Raw genomic sequence first — 13,459 nt, forward strand, 5'->3', positions numbered from 1 at the left:
AATGTCATAAAATATAATGTAATATTATATGATATAATATGATATGATATAATATGTCATAAAATAGAATATAATGTAATGTAATATAAAGTAATGTAATATAATAAATGTCATACAATATCATATAATATGATATGATGTAATATATTTAATATAATAATATATTTACTTTCAGTAATCTACCGTACAGATTATATAAAATGTAAGAGAATAATGATAAATTTTCATTCTATTTGATTATAAATGTCGTTATTCATGACTTTAATTTAAATTTATTATTTTACCACGATTTATTATAATTATACAATTATATCATGATAATATTAGATGAGCTATTATTCATGTTATATATGACATAACATATATTACATATAGAGCTCACTGGCAGCACGCAATACTTCTCACGTGTGCATGTATTCTGCCCACTGTGTCTGACAGACACCGGCTGTTGCATACATTATAGCAATATTTGCATATGCAAATTGCCCTGTGGCCGCCCGCCCGCCCGCGCTCAGTGGCGCCGCCCCGTGGCCAGCCTGTGGCTCCGCCCCCCGAGCCGGCCCCGCCCCGCCCGTTTCCGCCCGCGCCGGAAGCACCACCCCCGCGCTGCCGCTCGCGGCCGCCGGGCGGCGCCACTTCCCGGAAGCGGCGTCCCGGAAGCGGCGGCGGCAGGGGCGGGGCGGGCGGAAGTGACGCGCATGCGGAGCCGCGGCGGGGCCGCCCCGCCATGTCGCGGAGCCCGGGGCGGCGGCCGCAGTTGTGAGTACGGGCGGGCCCGGGCCTCCGCCTCGCAGGGACGCCCCGCCAGGTACGGTCCCGCCGCTCCCCGCCCGCCGCGACCCGTGGGCGGAGACGGGAGGGCGGCGGCCCCGGCGGGACTGGCGGGAGGCGGCGGGGAGCACGTCCTGTTCATTCCTTTCCCCTCCATTCCTTTATTATCCTTCTTTTCCCGTCTCTTTCTTATCCTGGTCCATCCCCTCCTTTTTTTGTCCTTTTCCCTCTTCCGTTCTCCTTTCCTTTTCCCGTTCCCGTTCCAGGCGGAGCGGAGCGGCCGGGGGCAGTTCCAGCTCCTAACGCGTGCGGTGTCGTCTCCGGCTTGACGCCACTTGCGTTTTGGATGTGTTTTGGTTGCGTTTTGCATGTATTTTGGTTGAGTTTTGGTTGTGTTGAGTTTTGGTTGTATTTTGAATGTATTGTCGTTGAGTTTTGTTTGTGTTTTGGATGTATTTTGGTTGAGTTTTGGTTGTGTTGAGTGTTGGTTGTGTTTTGCTGTCGGCGGCTCTCGGTGTTTGTTGTCGCTGCTGCCACATCGCGGTGAGGGCGGGATGTGCTGGAGGTAGCGGGAGAGGGGCAGTGGGGATGGGAGAGGAATTGAACCTTTCACAGTCACAGAATTATTTCCGTTGGAAAAGCTCTTAAAGATCAATGAGTGCAGCCATTCCCCCAGCGCTGCCGCATTCACCGCAAACCCATGTCCCCAAGCACCTCATCCACTCATCTTTTTAAACATTTCCACGGATGGTGACTCCACCTGTACCTTGAGAAGCCTTTTATGATGCTTGGCCACCCTTTCCTTGAAGAAATTTTCTCCGATATCCACCCTGAGCTTCCCCTGGCACAGCCTGAGGCTGTTCCCTCTCCTCCTGTCCCTGTTCCCTGGAGCACAGCCCAACATCACCCGGATGTCCCCTCCTGTCAGGAGCTGTGCAGAGCCGCAAGGTGCCCCTGAGCCTCCTTCTCTCCAGGCTGAGCCCCCTCCCAGCTCCCTCAGCTGCTCCTGGGGCTCCAGCCCCTTCCCAGCCCTGTTCTCTCACCTGGGCTCTGTGTGTCGGTTTCCCTGATCCCTCATTAGATCACACCACGAGAGGTGGCCGTGCTGGGCCGGGCCGGGCCGGGCTGGGCTGTCCTGGCTGCAGCTGTGTCCAGGGAGCCTCGGGCTGCCCGGCTCTCTGTGCCTCCGTTCCTGCTGGGGCTCTGCTGCCTTCCCTGGTCTCTCAGGGTTCTCAGGGTGCTCTGTGTGTTTTGGGATGAGCTCTGGGTGGTTTCTGAATCCCGGGGCTGCTGTGGCATCCACGTTGGGTGTTTGTGGTGGTCCCAGATTCTGCCCGTGCTTTTGTGGCGGAGGAGGATTCGGTCGTGGATCAGGAGAGCTGTGGTTGGTAGCAGAGCTCAGGGGCTGTTTCCTGGCAGTTTGCACATCCACGATTGTCTCTACTCCAGGGAATATTACACAGTGGATGAAAAGAGTTCCCAGAAACAATTACTGTCAAACAGAAAGTGTTTTCTCTGCCATTATGGAAAGCTTCTGGTTTAGGATAAAAACTCAGATCATGAGATAGCTTGAACTGAAATTCTGGTCAGGATTCCTCCAAATTCAACATCAATTTCTTGATTTCCTTTAGATGATGATAATAATGATGGTTATTGTATATTATCTAGATTATATGTTACTATGTATTTATTATTATCATTACTATTATTATTTTATTACAGTTTTAAAACAATCCATGGAATGAATGTAACTGTATAAAATAAATGTGTATCAACTACAGTCAATTAATTTTATTTTGTCCCTGGGTGCACATTTCAAATTGACAATAAATACTTACTTTGCTACTTCCTGGATCCAACTGAACCCATTAAAATAAATTCTCTTGGTTCTCTGGAGTGGCCCATAGTCCCCGGTTATTTATTCACATTTGTAGATGAAAATTGTGCCTAAAGGAGCAGTTGGGAGTGAAGGCAGATGGGAAGGTAGCTCATTGTTCCTTCTGAGGACTTTGCAGGAAAATTGAGCCAGTCTCTTGGTCTCTGCTGATGCATTTTTCAGTGGCTCTGTCAGGATTTCTGTGGGAATCATGTGCTGGTGTTTGCACTGGATTTGGTGAATGAATTTGGCAGAAATGAATACTCCTATTTCTTGAAAATATTCCATGGGTGTTTTTGTTAAGGGAAGCATAAAGGCCAGAAGGTGAATGTTTGAATACTCAGTATTTTGTGTTTTGCGCTGCTTACTGAGAGTAATGAACAGAAAGAGAAGTTTGGACAGTAAAACTGGTGTGTCTGGTCAAGAAAACAGGAATTCTGGTGAACTGAAGGAAATGTAGATTATTTTTTAAATTTTTCTGTTTTGAAATAAGAAATAAATATCCCAGTTTCTTTCTGTTCTCTTGGCTTTCCTGCCTTAATGCCACATCCATAGGAAGGTGTCAGTGTTGCCACACACAGACTGTTCACTAAAAGAAATCTCCTTTTTGGATCAAAAAAAATAATCTGGTTGACACATCCCTCTGTGAATGTCACAGAATTTTATTCTATTATTTTTATTGAATTTGATAATTTCTTTGGTGATGTTAAATAAGATTTCTTCCAGTCCTCCACCATTTTTGGGGTCTTCCATGAGCTTATTTCTCTCAAGGTTTGTTTATGGATCTGCCTTAGGCCTTTCTAAAGGCATTCATAACAACACAGTTATTTCTGAGTGTTTGTGTATGAGACTTGAGGAGGTTTATTTTTACAGGGTTGGAAGTGAAGGAGGATGAAGAGGAGAAAGAAAACTCTACTTCAATAACTATGGGAGAAGTCCCCTTGGACAACCTGTCATGATACAGATTTCCTTTTTTTTCTTTTTTTTTTTTTTCTCTTTTTGGTTAGGAAAAGAAATTAACCTGTTCTTTAACCAAATTAATCTGACACCCTAAAAAGGGAATACTGAGGGAGTTTCTTTCATTCTGCTTAAGACATTTTTAAAGATTCATTAATTCAAGGAAGCAGTAACCTTGAAGACTGAAGCAAAACAATTTGTAACTCTTCATCACTCATAAATGTGTGGAGACAGTGCGACAGTGCTTTATTTTATTCTGGTAACATGAAACTTCCTTGTGGTTGTTTTTTCGTTTCACCTGGGAAAAGCTTTATGATGTGAAATTATTGCAATGAAGCCTTTTCAACTTAAGAGAGCTAAAAAGATTTGCCGTGATTCTTTCCTCTGTTGTTGGAGTAAATATGTGTGAATTCCACTTCTCGTTATCTTGTTGGACTTTTCATTCTCTCCTGCCTATCCTTGAGCTTTTTGTCATTCTCCAAACATGAAAATACCTGATATTTGTTTCAAGTTAAAGAATGCTATTGCCCAGACAATTATGATTTTGGGGCATCTTGCTCTTCTTCATGGAGATAAAAAGCTACAGTTGCGTTCTGTAACCATTAAAAGTAGAATGATCTGAAATTCAGACAAATGAGATTTTTTTACTGATGCTTTTTCCCCCAGCCTACTTTTAAGGTTCCTGTTTGTAGCAAGTCAAAACCAATTTTTAAGTCCTTTTAGCTGGAGGTGAGTGGTGATTCCAGGTGGAATGAGGTGAGCACTGCAAACTGGCAGAGGAACATATTGATGCAAGTATATCATCCGCTCATCTCTTCCTGTTTTTATTGCTTCCTCTCCCTCTGATCTGTTCCCCCTCCTCTTGCCCAAAAGTTAGAAATGTCCCCTTGCTTTGACAGGTGGAGGAACAAGCCTCTTTGGAGGTTTCTTCTTGGTGCCAGTTTGCAGCCCTAGTTAGTTGAGGGCACAGGTAAGTGCCTGTTTCTCTGTTCAGCACTTCTACGTTTGTGTGATTTGCTGAAAAAATCCTGAATTTGCCTTTACTTCTTATATGTAGAAGCACAGTTGAGGTTGTAGATCATGAGGTTATGGAAGAAGTGTTGAGAAATTCAAAGCACAGAACAGACAAAGTGTTGTGCAGAAGCTGCTGCTGTTCCTCATTTGCATTGTCAGTAGTGCTAGAAGGTTTAAAGTTCTTCAAAAGTATTTTTTCTCTGCTTTAATTGTGTTCAAACACACAAATATTTCTACTTCCTCTTCATTTAAGTGCAACTGTTTTCTGTCAGATTGTTGCCTGTCAGTGCTAGTCCATCTCAACTCTGATTTCTGATTCCAAACATCCAATGCCATTTTGCTCCTGAGCCCTTCAATGACAGCTTCCATTAGGAACTGTGTGATATATTGCCCATATTTTAATTTTCAGTACCTTAAAAACAAAAGTATGGCAGAATTTCCTGCCCACTGCACTGTTACCTTATGTAAAAATCTCAGTTTTCACACATTGTGACCAGAAATGAGGCATTGTACCAAAATACTAGGTATGGGAGTTAATTCCAAGGTCACAGCAAGGAAAGCTCTGTGCCCCTGATGCCTTTGTGTGTTGGGCAGTCAGTAGTGGGGTGTTTGTGTCAGTCCCCAGGGGAATGGGACCCACAGCAGCAACTGCCCAGCTTTGGGAGTGAAGAGCATTCCTGTGACTTCTCTCTTGATGAGAAAAGGCAAAAAGGCAAAGGTTGGTTGACTTCTGAGCAGGCATAGTGGTGGGAGGCAGGACTGAGCTCTCCCAGACACCGCTCCAAGCTGAGTCAGAAGCCCAAAAAGACAGAAAAATGCTGGTTTCAAAACTGCCTGACAGAAAGCAGAACACAGCACTGATGTCATTGGGATGGGTCTGGGAACATTCCCATGTTTGTGTTCCCAAGGCATTTACTGATGTAGGAGGTTGATGGGATGGAGCTGGTGCTCTTGGTGACTCCAGGTGGAGTTGGCAGCTCTGCCTGTTAATCACTCTGGATCTGCTGTCAGGAAACAACTTCCAGTGATTTGGTCTCTTCATTCCAGTGAGGGCAGCTCTGTTTACCCACACATCTCTGCAGTGCTTTGGGCAGTAGATTGTTCTGCTTGGAGTCCAGGAGCTCTTTGCAGAAGAGCTTGCTTTGGGCAAGCTCCACTGGAGCAGAAAAGGTTCTTTGTCTTGCTATGGACTCAGAAAATCTTGGCATTTGGAACTGGCACAACTAACTTGTGTTTTGACAAGATCTGTTGGTCTCTTGGTGAGTTCTTACCTTCACTTGCAAGGAATCTTTATTTTCTCTTTGAGATGTCCCCAGTGTTTCCATGTGTTCTTCCTTGGATTTGGAGCCTTTTCCTTCCCAGATTTAGACTTCTGTTCTCAGAAATGTTTATAACCCAGTAGTATTTGAGGGTTTTCCATCTCTTTGAGGACAAACCGCCTCTGTGGTCTGTATCTGCCTCAAGAATGGCCAGGCAGGTGCGATGGAGGGACAGGAGCCACCTGTTCCACAAGATAAACACATCCTGCTTCCAAATTTCTTTGTTGTGTCTGAAGTAATTTCTGCTTCCATCTTGCCTTGCAACTACTCTGCCTGTATTTTCCTGAAGTGTTCCTGAAATTCATAGTTCATAGCACTCAGGAAGGATATAAGTAGTAACAGGGAAGTGGGAAAGGGAAGAATATGTCTTCTCTGGGAAATCGGGAGGTAGTGGTTTCATTTTCAAAATGAAAGGCCCCGTGAGGGGAAGCAGAGGTAATGTGAGGTGTTTCCTGGGGTCTTTTAAATTATTTTTAATCTGAAAAAGATGCCATTTCTTGTTACTCTGGGGTGTTGAAGTTGGACACTATTTTCAGACCGTCTGAGGTGGTCTCAAATGAAAACCCGGGTAGGTCAGTAGGAAGCTCCTGAAGATTAGCTCAGTCATTTTCCAGGAGTTAATATGCTTCAGCCCTGGGTGTAGAGTTCACTGATGCTCATGAATTATAGTACCTATGCTTATTCACTTACACTGCCTTTCATTTTTCTCTCTTTTCCCTTTTCTTTGTTAAGCATTGCAGGCTGTATGTACCGAGTCATTCAGACAACGGGACCTGATGGAAAAAACCTTCTGAAATTGCTTCCCATTTCTAAAACTTCTGGAAGCTTTGTGCCAATAGTTCAGTCTCCAGCCATGCCAAATAATTCTAACACAAATGTTTCTAGCCCAGTCCATCTTACTATTACGACACAGATTGGCAATACTGCTGCACCTTCATCTGTTAAGATACCAATTTTTCAGTCTCCTAATCCTGGAAAGATTATTATTACGAGGACATTAGACAAGCAGGAAAGTGCTAGGGCAGGTTCTGAAAAGGAAAGCTTGGTTCCAAACGCAGCTGCCAATGCCCAGAGCAGCTGTGTGCCCATGGATGGAGTGTCCTTGCAGAATGTGGCCATCACGAGCTCCTCTCACCAGAGCAGCCCAACCTGCACAGTGGTGAACACCAAACCCCTCCCAGTGACTGTTAAGTCTCCAATGCTGCCCTCCGGACACCACCTCCAGATTCCAGCTGATGCAGAAGTGAAATCTGTCCCAGCATCTCTTTTGCCACCTGCAATACAGCAAAAAATCCTGGCAGCTGCAGCCACCAATGTGTCTGGAGGGGCTGACAGTACAAAAGCACCAACAGTGATTTACGTGTCACCCGTAAACACAGTGAAAACCTCCCAAGTCCTGCCCAAGCACTTGCAGAGCTTTTGCCCTCAACCTGCCACGGAAGTTTCAAAGACACTGATAGTGACAGCTTCCCAGAAGGGATCTGGTTCTTCTCCTGAGCCAGTCACATCCAAGGGGCAGCAGTGCCAGCAAACTCCCATGAAATGGATTGTGCAAGAAACTGCCTCGCTCTCAGCAGCTTGTCGTATCCCTGTAAAGTCTTCAAGTAATGTGGCTTCCAAGATCCTGAAAACTTTGTCAGACACGAAGAATATAGAAGTCAACCCTGCAAATATTTTGCCACTCTGTTCTAATGGTCCTGGTGGAAGCCAAAGTAAAATCACATGTTTAAAAGATAATGCTCTGGTCATGTACAATGGGAAAGTCTATTTATTGACCAAAAGAGGCTCTGATGTTCTGTCAGCCCAGGCTGACAAACAAGCATCTCCTTCTTCTGATGCTTTACTTAAAAAGGAGACACCCGAGCAAATTGATTCTACTGAAGTCAATAAAATAACCAGTAAAGTGGTGAATCTGATATTGACAAAAAGCAAAGGAGTGGTGCTGTCTCAGAAAGACCCAAAACCATGTACAGTTTCCAAAAATTCATCACCAATTAGCTTAAGAAATGTCTTAAAATCCACATCTGCAGCTCTGCTGACACCAAGTGCTAATCAGCAGGATCCCACTGTAATCCAGAGACAGATTTTGCCCTCCACCAAGAGCGTTTCTTGCAGTGAAGTGATCCCAGTTCCAGCAGTAGGGATGCAGGAGAGTGTGAGGCAAAATGGCAAAGACATGAGTCATTCCCCAAGAGCAGCAGGGGCTGTGTTACCTCAGGCTAAGCAGGAATGTGCTGTCAGTGAAGACTGGCCAAAGGTAATAAATCATAAACATGCTGCTGAGTGGTTCTGTAGTCCTGGTTTTAGGTGGATAAAATGACTCTTGATGAGTTCACACATTTTTGTAACTAGGTATCCTGGAAATGCTGCTCAAGGATTGGTTCTAGTCAATAAATGGCCTTTTCCCCAATAATTTTGTATTGTGCGAGTGAGAAATGCATAGAAAAGAAAGGGGCAGAGGAAAGATGGCTTTTGATTTCCTCCCAAGATAAATGGTCAGCAATAACTGGACTCCAGGGAGGCCGTTCATGGTTTGAGCTCTTACGTGTTGATGCCACATGCTTACAGCACAACCTTAGGGCTGTAGGGGTGATGTAGGGTAGAGAAGGACAAGTTTGTGTCTTCACAAGAGGAAAATAAGTTGGAAGAGCAGAGTTTGTCCTCCAGGGACAGCTCTGGTGTGGCACTGCCAGCTCCAGGCTCTGACAGCCATGGGCAGGAGCTGTGTTTCCTTCCTCCCCTGCCCTGCTGGGGAGGGTCCACCTCCTTCGCTCCTGGGTCCATGCCAGGCAGAAGGAATTCTTCAGATCCTTAATGGCTGAATTGACATATTCTTTTAAGGTCATAATGTTGAAAATATGTTAAAAATTGTAAGCCTCGATTCCTCAAACTCCCCACACAGGATTGGGGATCATGTTTTTAGTAGCTCCAGAGGCCAGAATGAATTTGTCTTGAAAGAAAAAAAAATCCAAAATTTGTTTATGTTGTCCAGGAAGAACAGAAATGTCAGCTGAATGTATTTTTGCAAATTGTAGACATTTAATTGTTGCAACAGACTGTAATACCTAGTTTTTTTATTGTGTGTCAACTGAAAAATGGTTGAAATACCATTTATTTTCTTCAGTGCTGTGTGATGCTGAGTCTCAGCATTTGCTTTAACCTTGGTGAGAAGTAGCTCAGCAAATTTGGTGTTCTTGTCCCTAAATTTGCAAAGCTCTGTATTGCAGAGTAGACACTACTTGCTCTTCCCTCCTCTTTCTTTGGTACTTTGAAAGGGTAGAACAAGTGATTCTTTTGTTGCTTCTTTTATTTCTGTGGGTTTTGGTTGGCCTGGACATTTTTGGGATGTTCCATAACTTAAGGTGTTAAATAATGAGTGTTAGACCTATAATAATTTGCATATAATTTATCAAAATCAGTTTATCTGCGTCAAATGTTACCTGTGTTAAATTTAGCTCTTGGAGAATGACAGAAAAAATAAATGTTCACCTGTCTTTCTAGTACTTACTTTTTGTATATTAATTTATGTTATCTATTTATAGATATATATAGTGAGAGAGTGATTGATGGCTCTCTCACCATTTCTGTATTTCAGATGCAATGTGTAAAGATGGATTCACCGGGAAAGGTTATTCCAATCAATCACCAAGACCGCTCACACTGGAGACAATATTTGGAATTAAGGAAAAAGTTCGGTCTCTTTAAGGAGGAGAGAGTTTATCTTAGGAGAGTACCATCAAGGGCCTTCTGTGAGAATCCAGAAGAAGGGGTTTGTTCCAGTGACAGCTTGGAAAGGAAGAATGAGTCTTGCAGTTCATCCTCATTGGATGTGGAAGTAATGAGTCATCGTCAGGAATGTGTTAAAGAAAAGGTACCTGAGATTTTTCAGTGCTAAACACACTCAGAAAACAGTGTATGTTTAGTCAGTGCAGAGATGGGGGTGTTTGGAGCCTCCCACCTCTGGAATCACCAGGAGAGTCAGGAGTTGTTGGGATCTTTATGAGAATTGTTCCTAGAACTTGTTTGAGATTTCTGTATGACTCAAGCACCCTCTAGGAATTTTTATTCTCAATTTTGGGTTCTGCTGGAGGAAACTTGAGCAACAAATGCTTTTGAGAAGACTGTCTCTACTACTATAGTAATGGTCCTTGTTGGAATAGGGACCTGACCTTGGGATCCTGATTTATATTTAAGCCTCTACAGATGGTTATGTTTGTCTAGCAGTGCAGTGGGTACGGTCAGAGGAATGGGTTTACTTGAAATTAAAAGAAATTGTGGATCTGTCCAATCTTAAGAATTACAAATGTTATTACAAACTTCGTCCTTGTTTGGGTACTTCTGGATGGAAGAACTTCCATGTTAATGCATGGAAAGGATTTTATCCATCTAAGTATTTCTGTTCAGCTACATTTTCTTCTGTATGATTGTACTCAACTCAAAGACTTTCTCAGGTTTACTAATTTTGTGCTAATAATTGAGCAGATCCATGGCTGCTCTTAACATTATCATTAACCCATCCCTTAGAACTGTGCAAGACCAGGTTGGATGGAGCTTGGAGGGCCTGGTCTCGTGGACGGTGTCCTTGCCCATGGCCAGGGGTGGAATGGAATGGGATTTAAGATCTCTTCCCACTCAGGAAGGATTTAAGATCTCTTCCCACTCAGGAAGGATTTAAGATCTCTTCCCACTCAAACCAGGATGTGATTCCACGATTCAAATAATGAAACATCTATGAGGAATTTAGTGTGATAATGAACATTACTCCTCAGATTGAGGTTTTGGAAATGTAGACATGAAGAATTTTTCTACACTAAACTTTCCCATCAAATTAGAAAGTTTTTGTCTTGCAGTACCGTTAACTTAAACAGCCACAGGAGATGATGGATGAGGCCAGGAAAGGCAGACATGCAGCATTGACTAAAGAAGGAATTCAGTGTCTGGAATTGTTAACTGGGAATCTTTGCTAGAAAAACATCAAACACAAAAATATGTTTGTTCCTTTGCTGAAAGAAACTTCTTCCAGGCAGTAATTTTAAAAAGCTTGCAGCAAATAACTTATAATTTGTGCTTAGAGAACTTGGTGTTATAATGTAACTGATACCAACTTTAACAGAAGTGCATTTTGTCTGTTTCTAACTGCAGATCATTGTGGATCTGGAAGAAGATTTGATTAGGAAAAGGAAAACAAAATCCTCACCTTTGTCAGACAGTGGCAAGAGGAGGAGAACTTCAATCAAATCAGCCACAAGTCCCAGTTTAGAACTGATCAGCTCAGGTTCCAGTGCAGGTAACAGGAGTGTTTCACCTGCACCAGCCCCAGCACAGCCAAGCGTTCCCACTGGCTTCAGCGGAGTGTCCCAGGAGAGGGACGTGGAGCAGGACACGTTCCCCCGGTACGGTGACACTACCCACCCAGGGATTTCAGTTTTAGTCACTTCCGAAGAGGATACTTCCATTCTGGAAGGTTCTTTCCGAGATGATGCCTTCCCTATGGCTCCCCCAGACCTGGAGGAGACGATACGGGAGGAGAGAATCAAGCGGCTGAAGCAGACCCTGCGGCAGCAGAATGCGGCATTGGAGGAGCTGCGCCGGGAGAGGCAGCAGAGCTGAGCCCCCTGCCCTGGGGGTCCCAGCCTCGTGCTTCACCTCTGCAGTCACTTCAAAAGGAAATCCCTTGCCTAAATGAGTATTTCTGGTAGATGGAAGAACTAGATGAATTTTAAGTATGTGTGTAGAGAACTGTAGGTTTTTGTTAAATGCCAGAAATAAGAGAGTTGACCATCACATTCTACTTCTAGGATGTGATCCAAGAGCACAGACAAAGGGCATTTTTACCAGCATATTCCCCATATTTTGAATAGAGGGGGTCCTGTATTAGCAAATAAACTTTCCCCTTTTGAATTCCATGGCCTGGCTTTTAGAACCCAAATGAAAATTGCAAACCCTCGTTGTAGATACTTTTTTGTTTGTTTTTCTTATGTGCATGAGAACTTCCATAACTCCTGAGAACTGTTAACTTTCAGAAGAGGTCAACAGTCAGTGGTTATTGGACTTTAAACAGTAACAGTGCAGATATTTGTACCAAACCTCTTGCAGATGTGAAGACAGAGGCAGGAGGAACCCTGTGACAGTTGTTTGGATTCATGGTTTCTCTGTCATTATTGTGAGCCTTTATAAGGCCATGGCCAGCTGTGCAATGTGGAAATTAGTTTGTGGGGTTTTTTGGAAGAGTGGGATGTATTTTTTTTTAAGAAGAATTCTGTTAATAATAATTTCTTGAAGCTAAAAGACTTTATCCCTGGGTGGTATCTTTAACAATCCTCAATGAGTGTCTTTTAATTTGTTGTTGTTTGAACATGTCTCTTGCCACCTTCAGTTGTGGTACCTTAGTTTGCCTTGTAGGAGGGGATGTGCCCTCAGACTGTCTTTACATCCTAATTTTTGGAGAACTTTGTGTGTATTTCCCCACCATGCTCTGTTGTATGTGTAGGGACACCGTTCCTTGTCTTCTGTTGTCCATGTCTGCTCATTGCAGGTTCCTTCTGCAGTTTTTCCGTTTCCCTTTCACCAAATAATAACTTTTTTTGCTAACAGAGTGTATTATTGCTTTGTTCCTGTCTATTTATATTTATGTTAAACATCACCAATCCTCACAAAGCTCTGCTGCAGATTTGTGTTCATGGAAGGCTTTTTTTTTTGCCGTCTTTACTTTTGTTTTTATTCTTATTTTGTTTAATTTTTATCAAATTCTCATCTGCAGAGTTTTCAATTATTATCCCATGGATGCCCAGTTTATCTATAGGGTTTTGGTGGAGGATGGATGTTTCTTGAAGAGCTTAGTCCTGTATTCCTTATTTATATAAGTTTTCACAGTGGGAAAAATTCCAATGGATTGGAGAGGCAGGAGAGGTTTTTAGAAGGGAAGAAAAATGAAGTTCCTGCTCTGAAGAATCACAGAATCAGAGAAAGGTTTGGTGTGTACGGGTTCTTAAAGCTCATCTCAGTCTCCCCCCTGCCATGGGCAGGAACACGTTCCACTATCCCAGGTTGCTCCAAGCCCCGTCCAGCCTGGCCTTGGACACTCCCAGGAATGGGGAGATCTTAAGCTAGACCAAGGTGATGGCCCAGATGCACAGTGGTGGGTGAAGAAGGAAGGTGAATAATGGAAATAAACTCTGCAGTGATTGCGATTACTTTATAGGAGGGAAGTGTGGTGGAACAAGCAAGTCAGGATGGTAGTGTGGTATCCATGGGCTCACCGTGTATGGAATGGGTGTTTTGGGACAGAATTGACTTTGGCCAACCCCAGACACTCACCTGCTCCACTCGCTCCCTTCCTGCGGGATGTGGGAAGATGGATAAAGGACTTGTGGGTGGAGATAAAGGAGTTTAACAGGTCAAGCAAAAGCCTCTTGCACAAAAAATAAAATCAGGAATTCAGTCACCATGTCTTGTCAGCAGGCAGAAGATCAGCCATTTCTGGGGTCTCCGTGTGCACAGTATTCACTTGGAAGACAAATAC

At 43.6% G+C, this 13,459-nt stretch overlaps 1 protein-coding gene across 2 annotated transcripts; it reads left to right on the forward strand.

Annotated features, from left to right (window-relative positions):
• The first annotated feature begins 685 nt into the window (after window positions 1–685).
• LRIF1 (ligand dependent nuclear receptor interacting factor 1) lies at window positions 686–12,704 on the forward strand. 2 transcript variants are annotated; one of them, XM_058819359.1, is made up of 5 exons: window positions 686–808; window positions 4,504–4,574; window positions 6,670–8,194; window positions 9,533–9,808; window positions 11,080–12,704. In XM_058819359.1, exons 3-5 carry the CDS (start codon window positions 6,683–6,685, stop codon window positions 11,545–11,547), a joined length of 2,256 nt encoding a protein of 751 aa, XP_058675342.1. In that variant the 5' UTR covers window positions 686–808; window positions 4,504–4,574; window positions 6,670–6,682; the 3' UTR covers window positions 11,548–12,704. The 2 variants fall into 2 exon arrangements, with proteins under 2 accessions (XP_058675342.1, XP_058675343.1); XM_058819360.1 differs by lacking the exon at window positions 4,504–4,574 and having other exon boundaries at window positions 736–808.
• Window positions 12,705–13,459: the final 755 nt, after the last annotated feature.

Source organism: Ammospiza caudacuta, chromosome 24 (assembly GCF_027887145.1).
Source record: "Ammospiza caudacuta isolate bAmmCau1 chromosome 24, bAmmCau1.pri, whole genome shotgun sequence".
NCBI classification, from domain to species: domain Eukaryota; kingdom Metazoa; phylum Chordata; class Aves; order Passeriformes; family Passerellidae; genus Ammospiza; species Ammospiza caudacuta.

Excerpts from the sequence above, each read along its gene's own strand:
- LRIF1 (XM_058819359.1), top strand. The coding sequence starts at position 6,683 with ATGTACCGAGTCATTCAGACAACGGGACCTGATGGAAAAAACCTTCTG. Across the intron at positions 8,195-9,532 it reads TCAGTGAAGACTGGCCAAAG|ATGCAATGTGTAAAGATGGA; the intron begins GTAATAAATCAT and ends TCTGTATTTCAG. Across the intron at positions 9,809-11,079 it reads AGGAATGTGTTAAAGAAAAG|ATCATTGTGGATCTGGAAGA; the intron begins GTACCTGAGATT and ends TTCTAACTGCAG.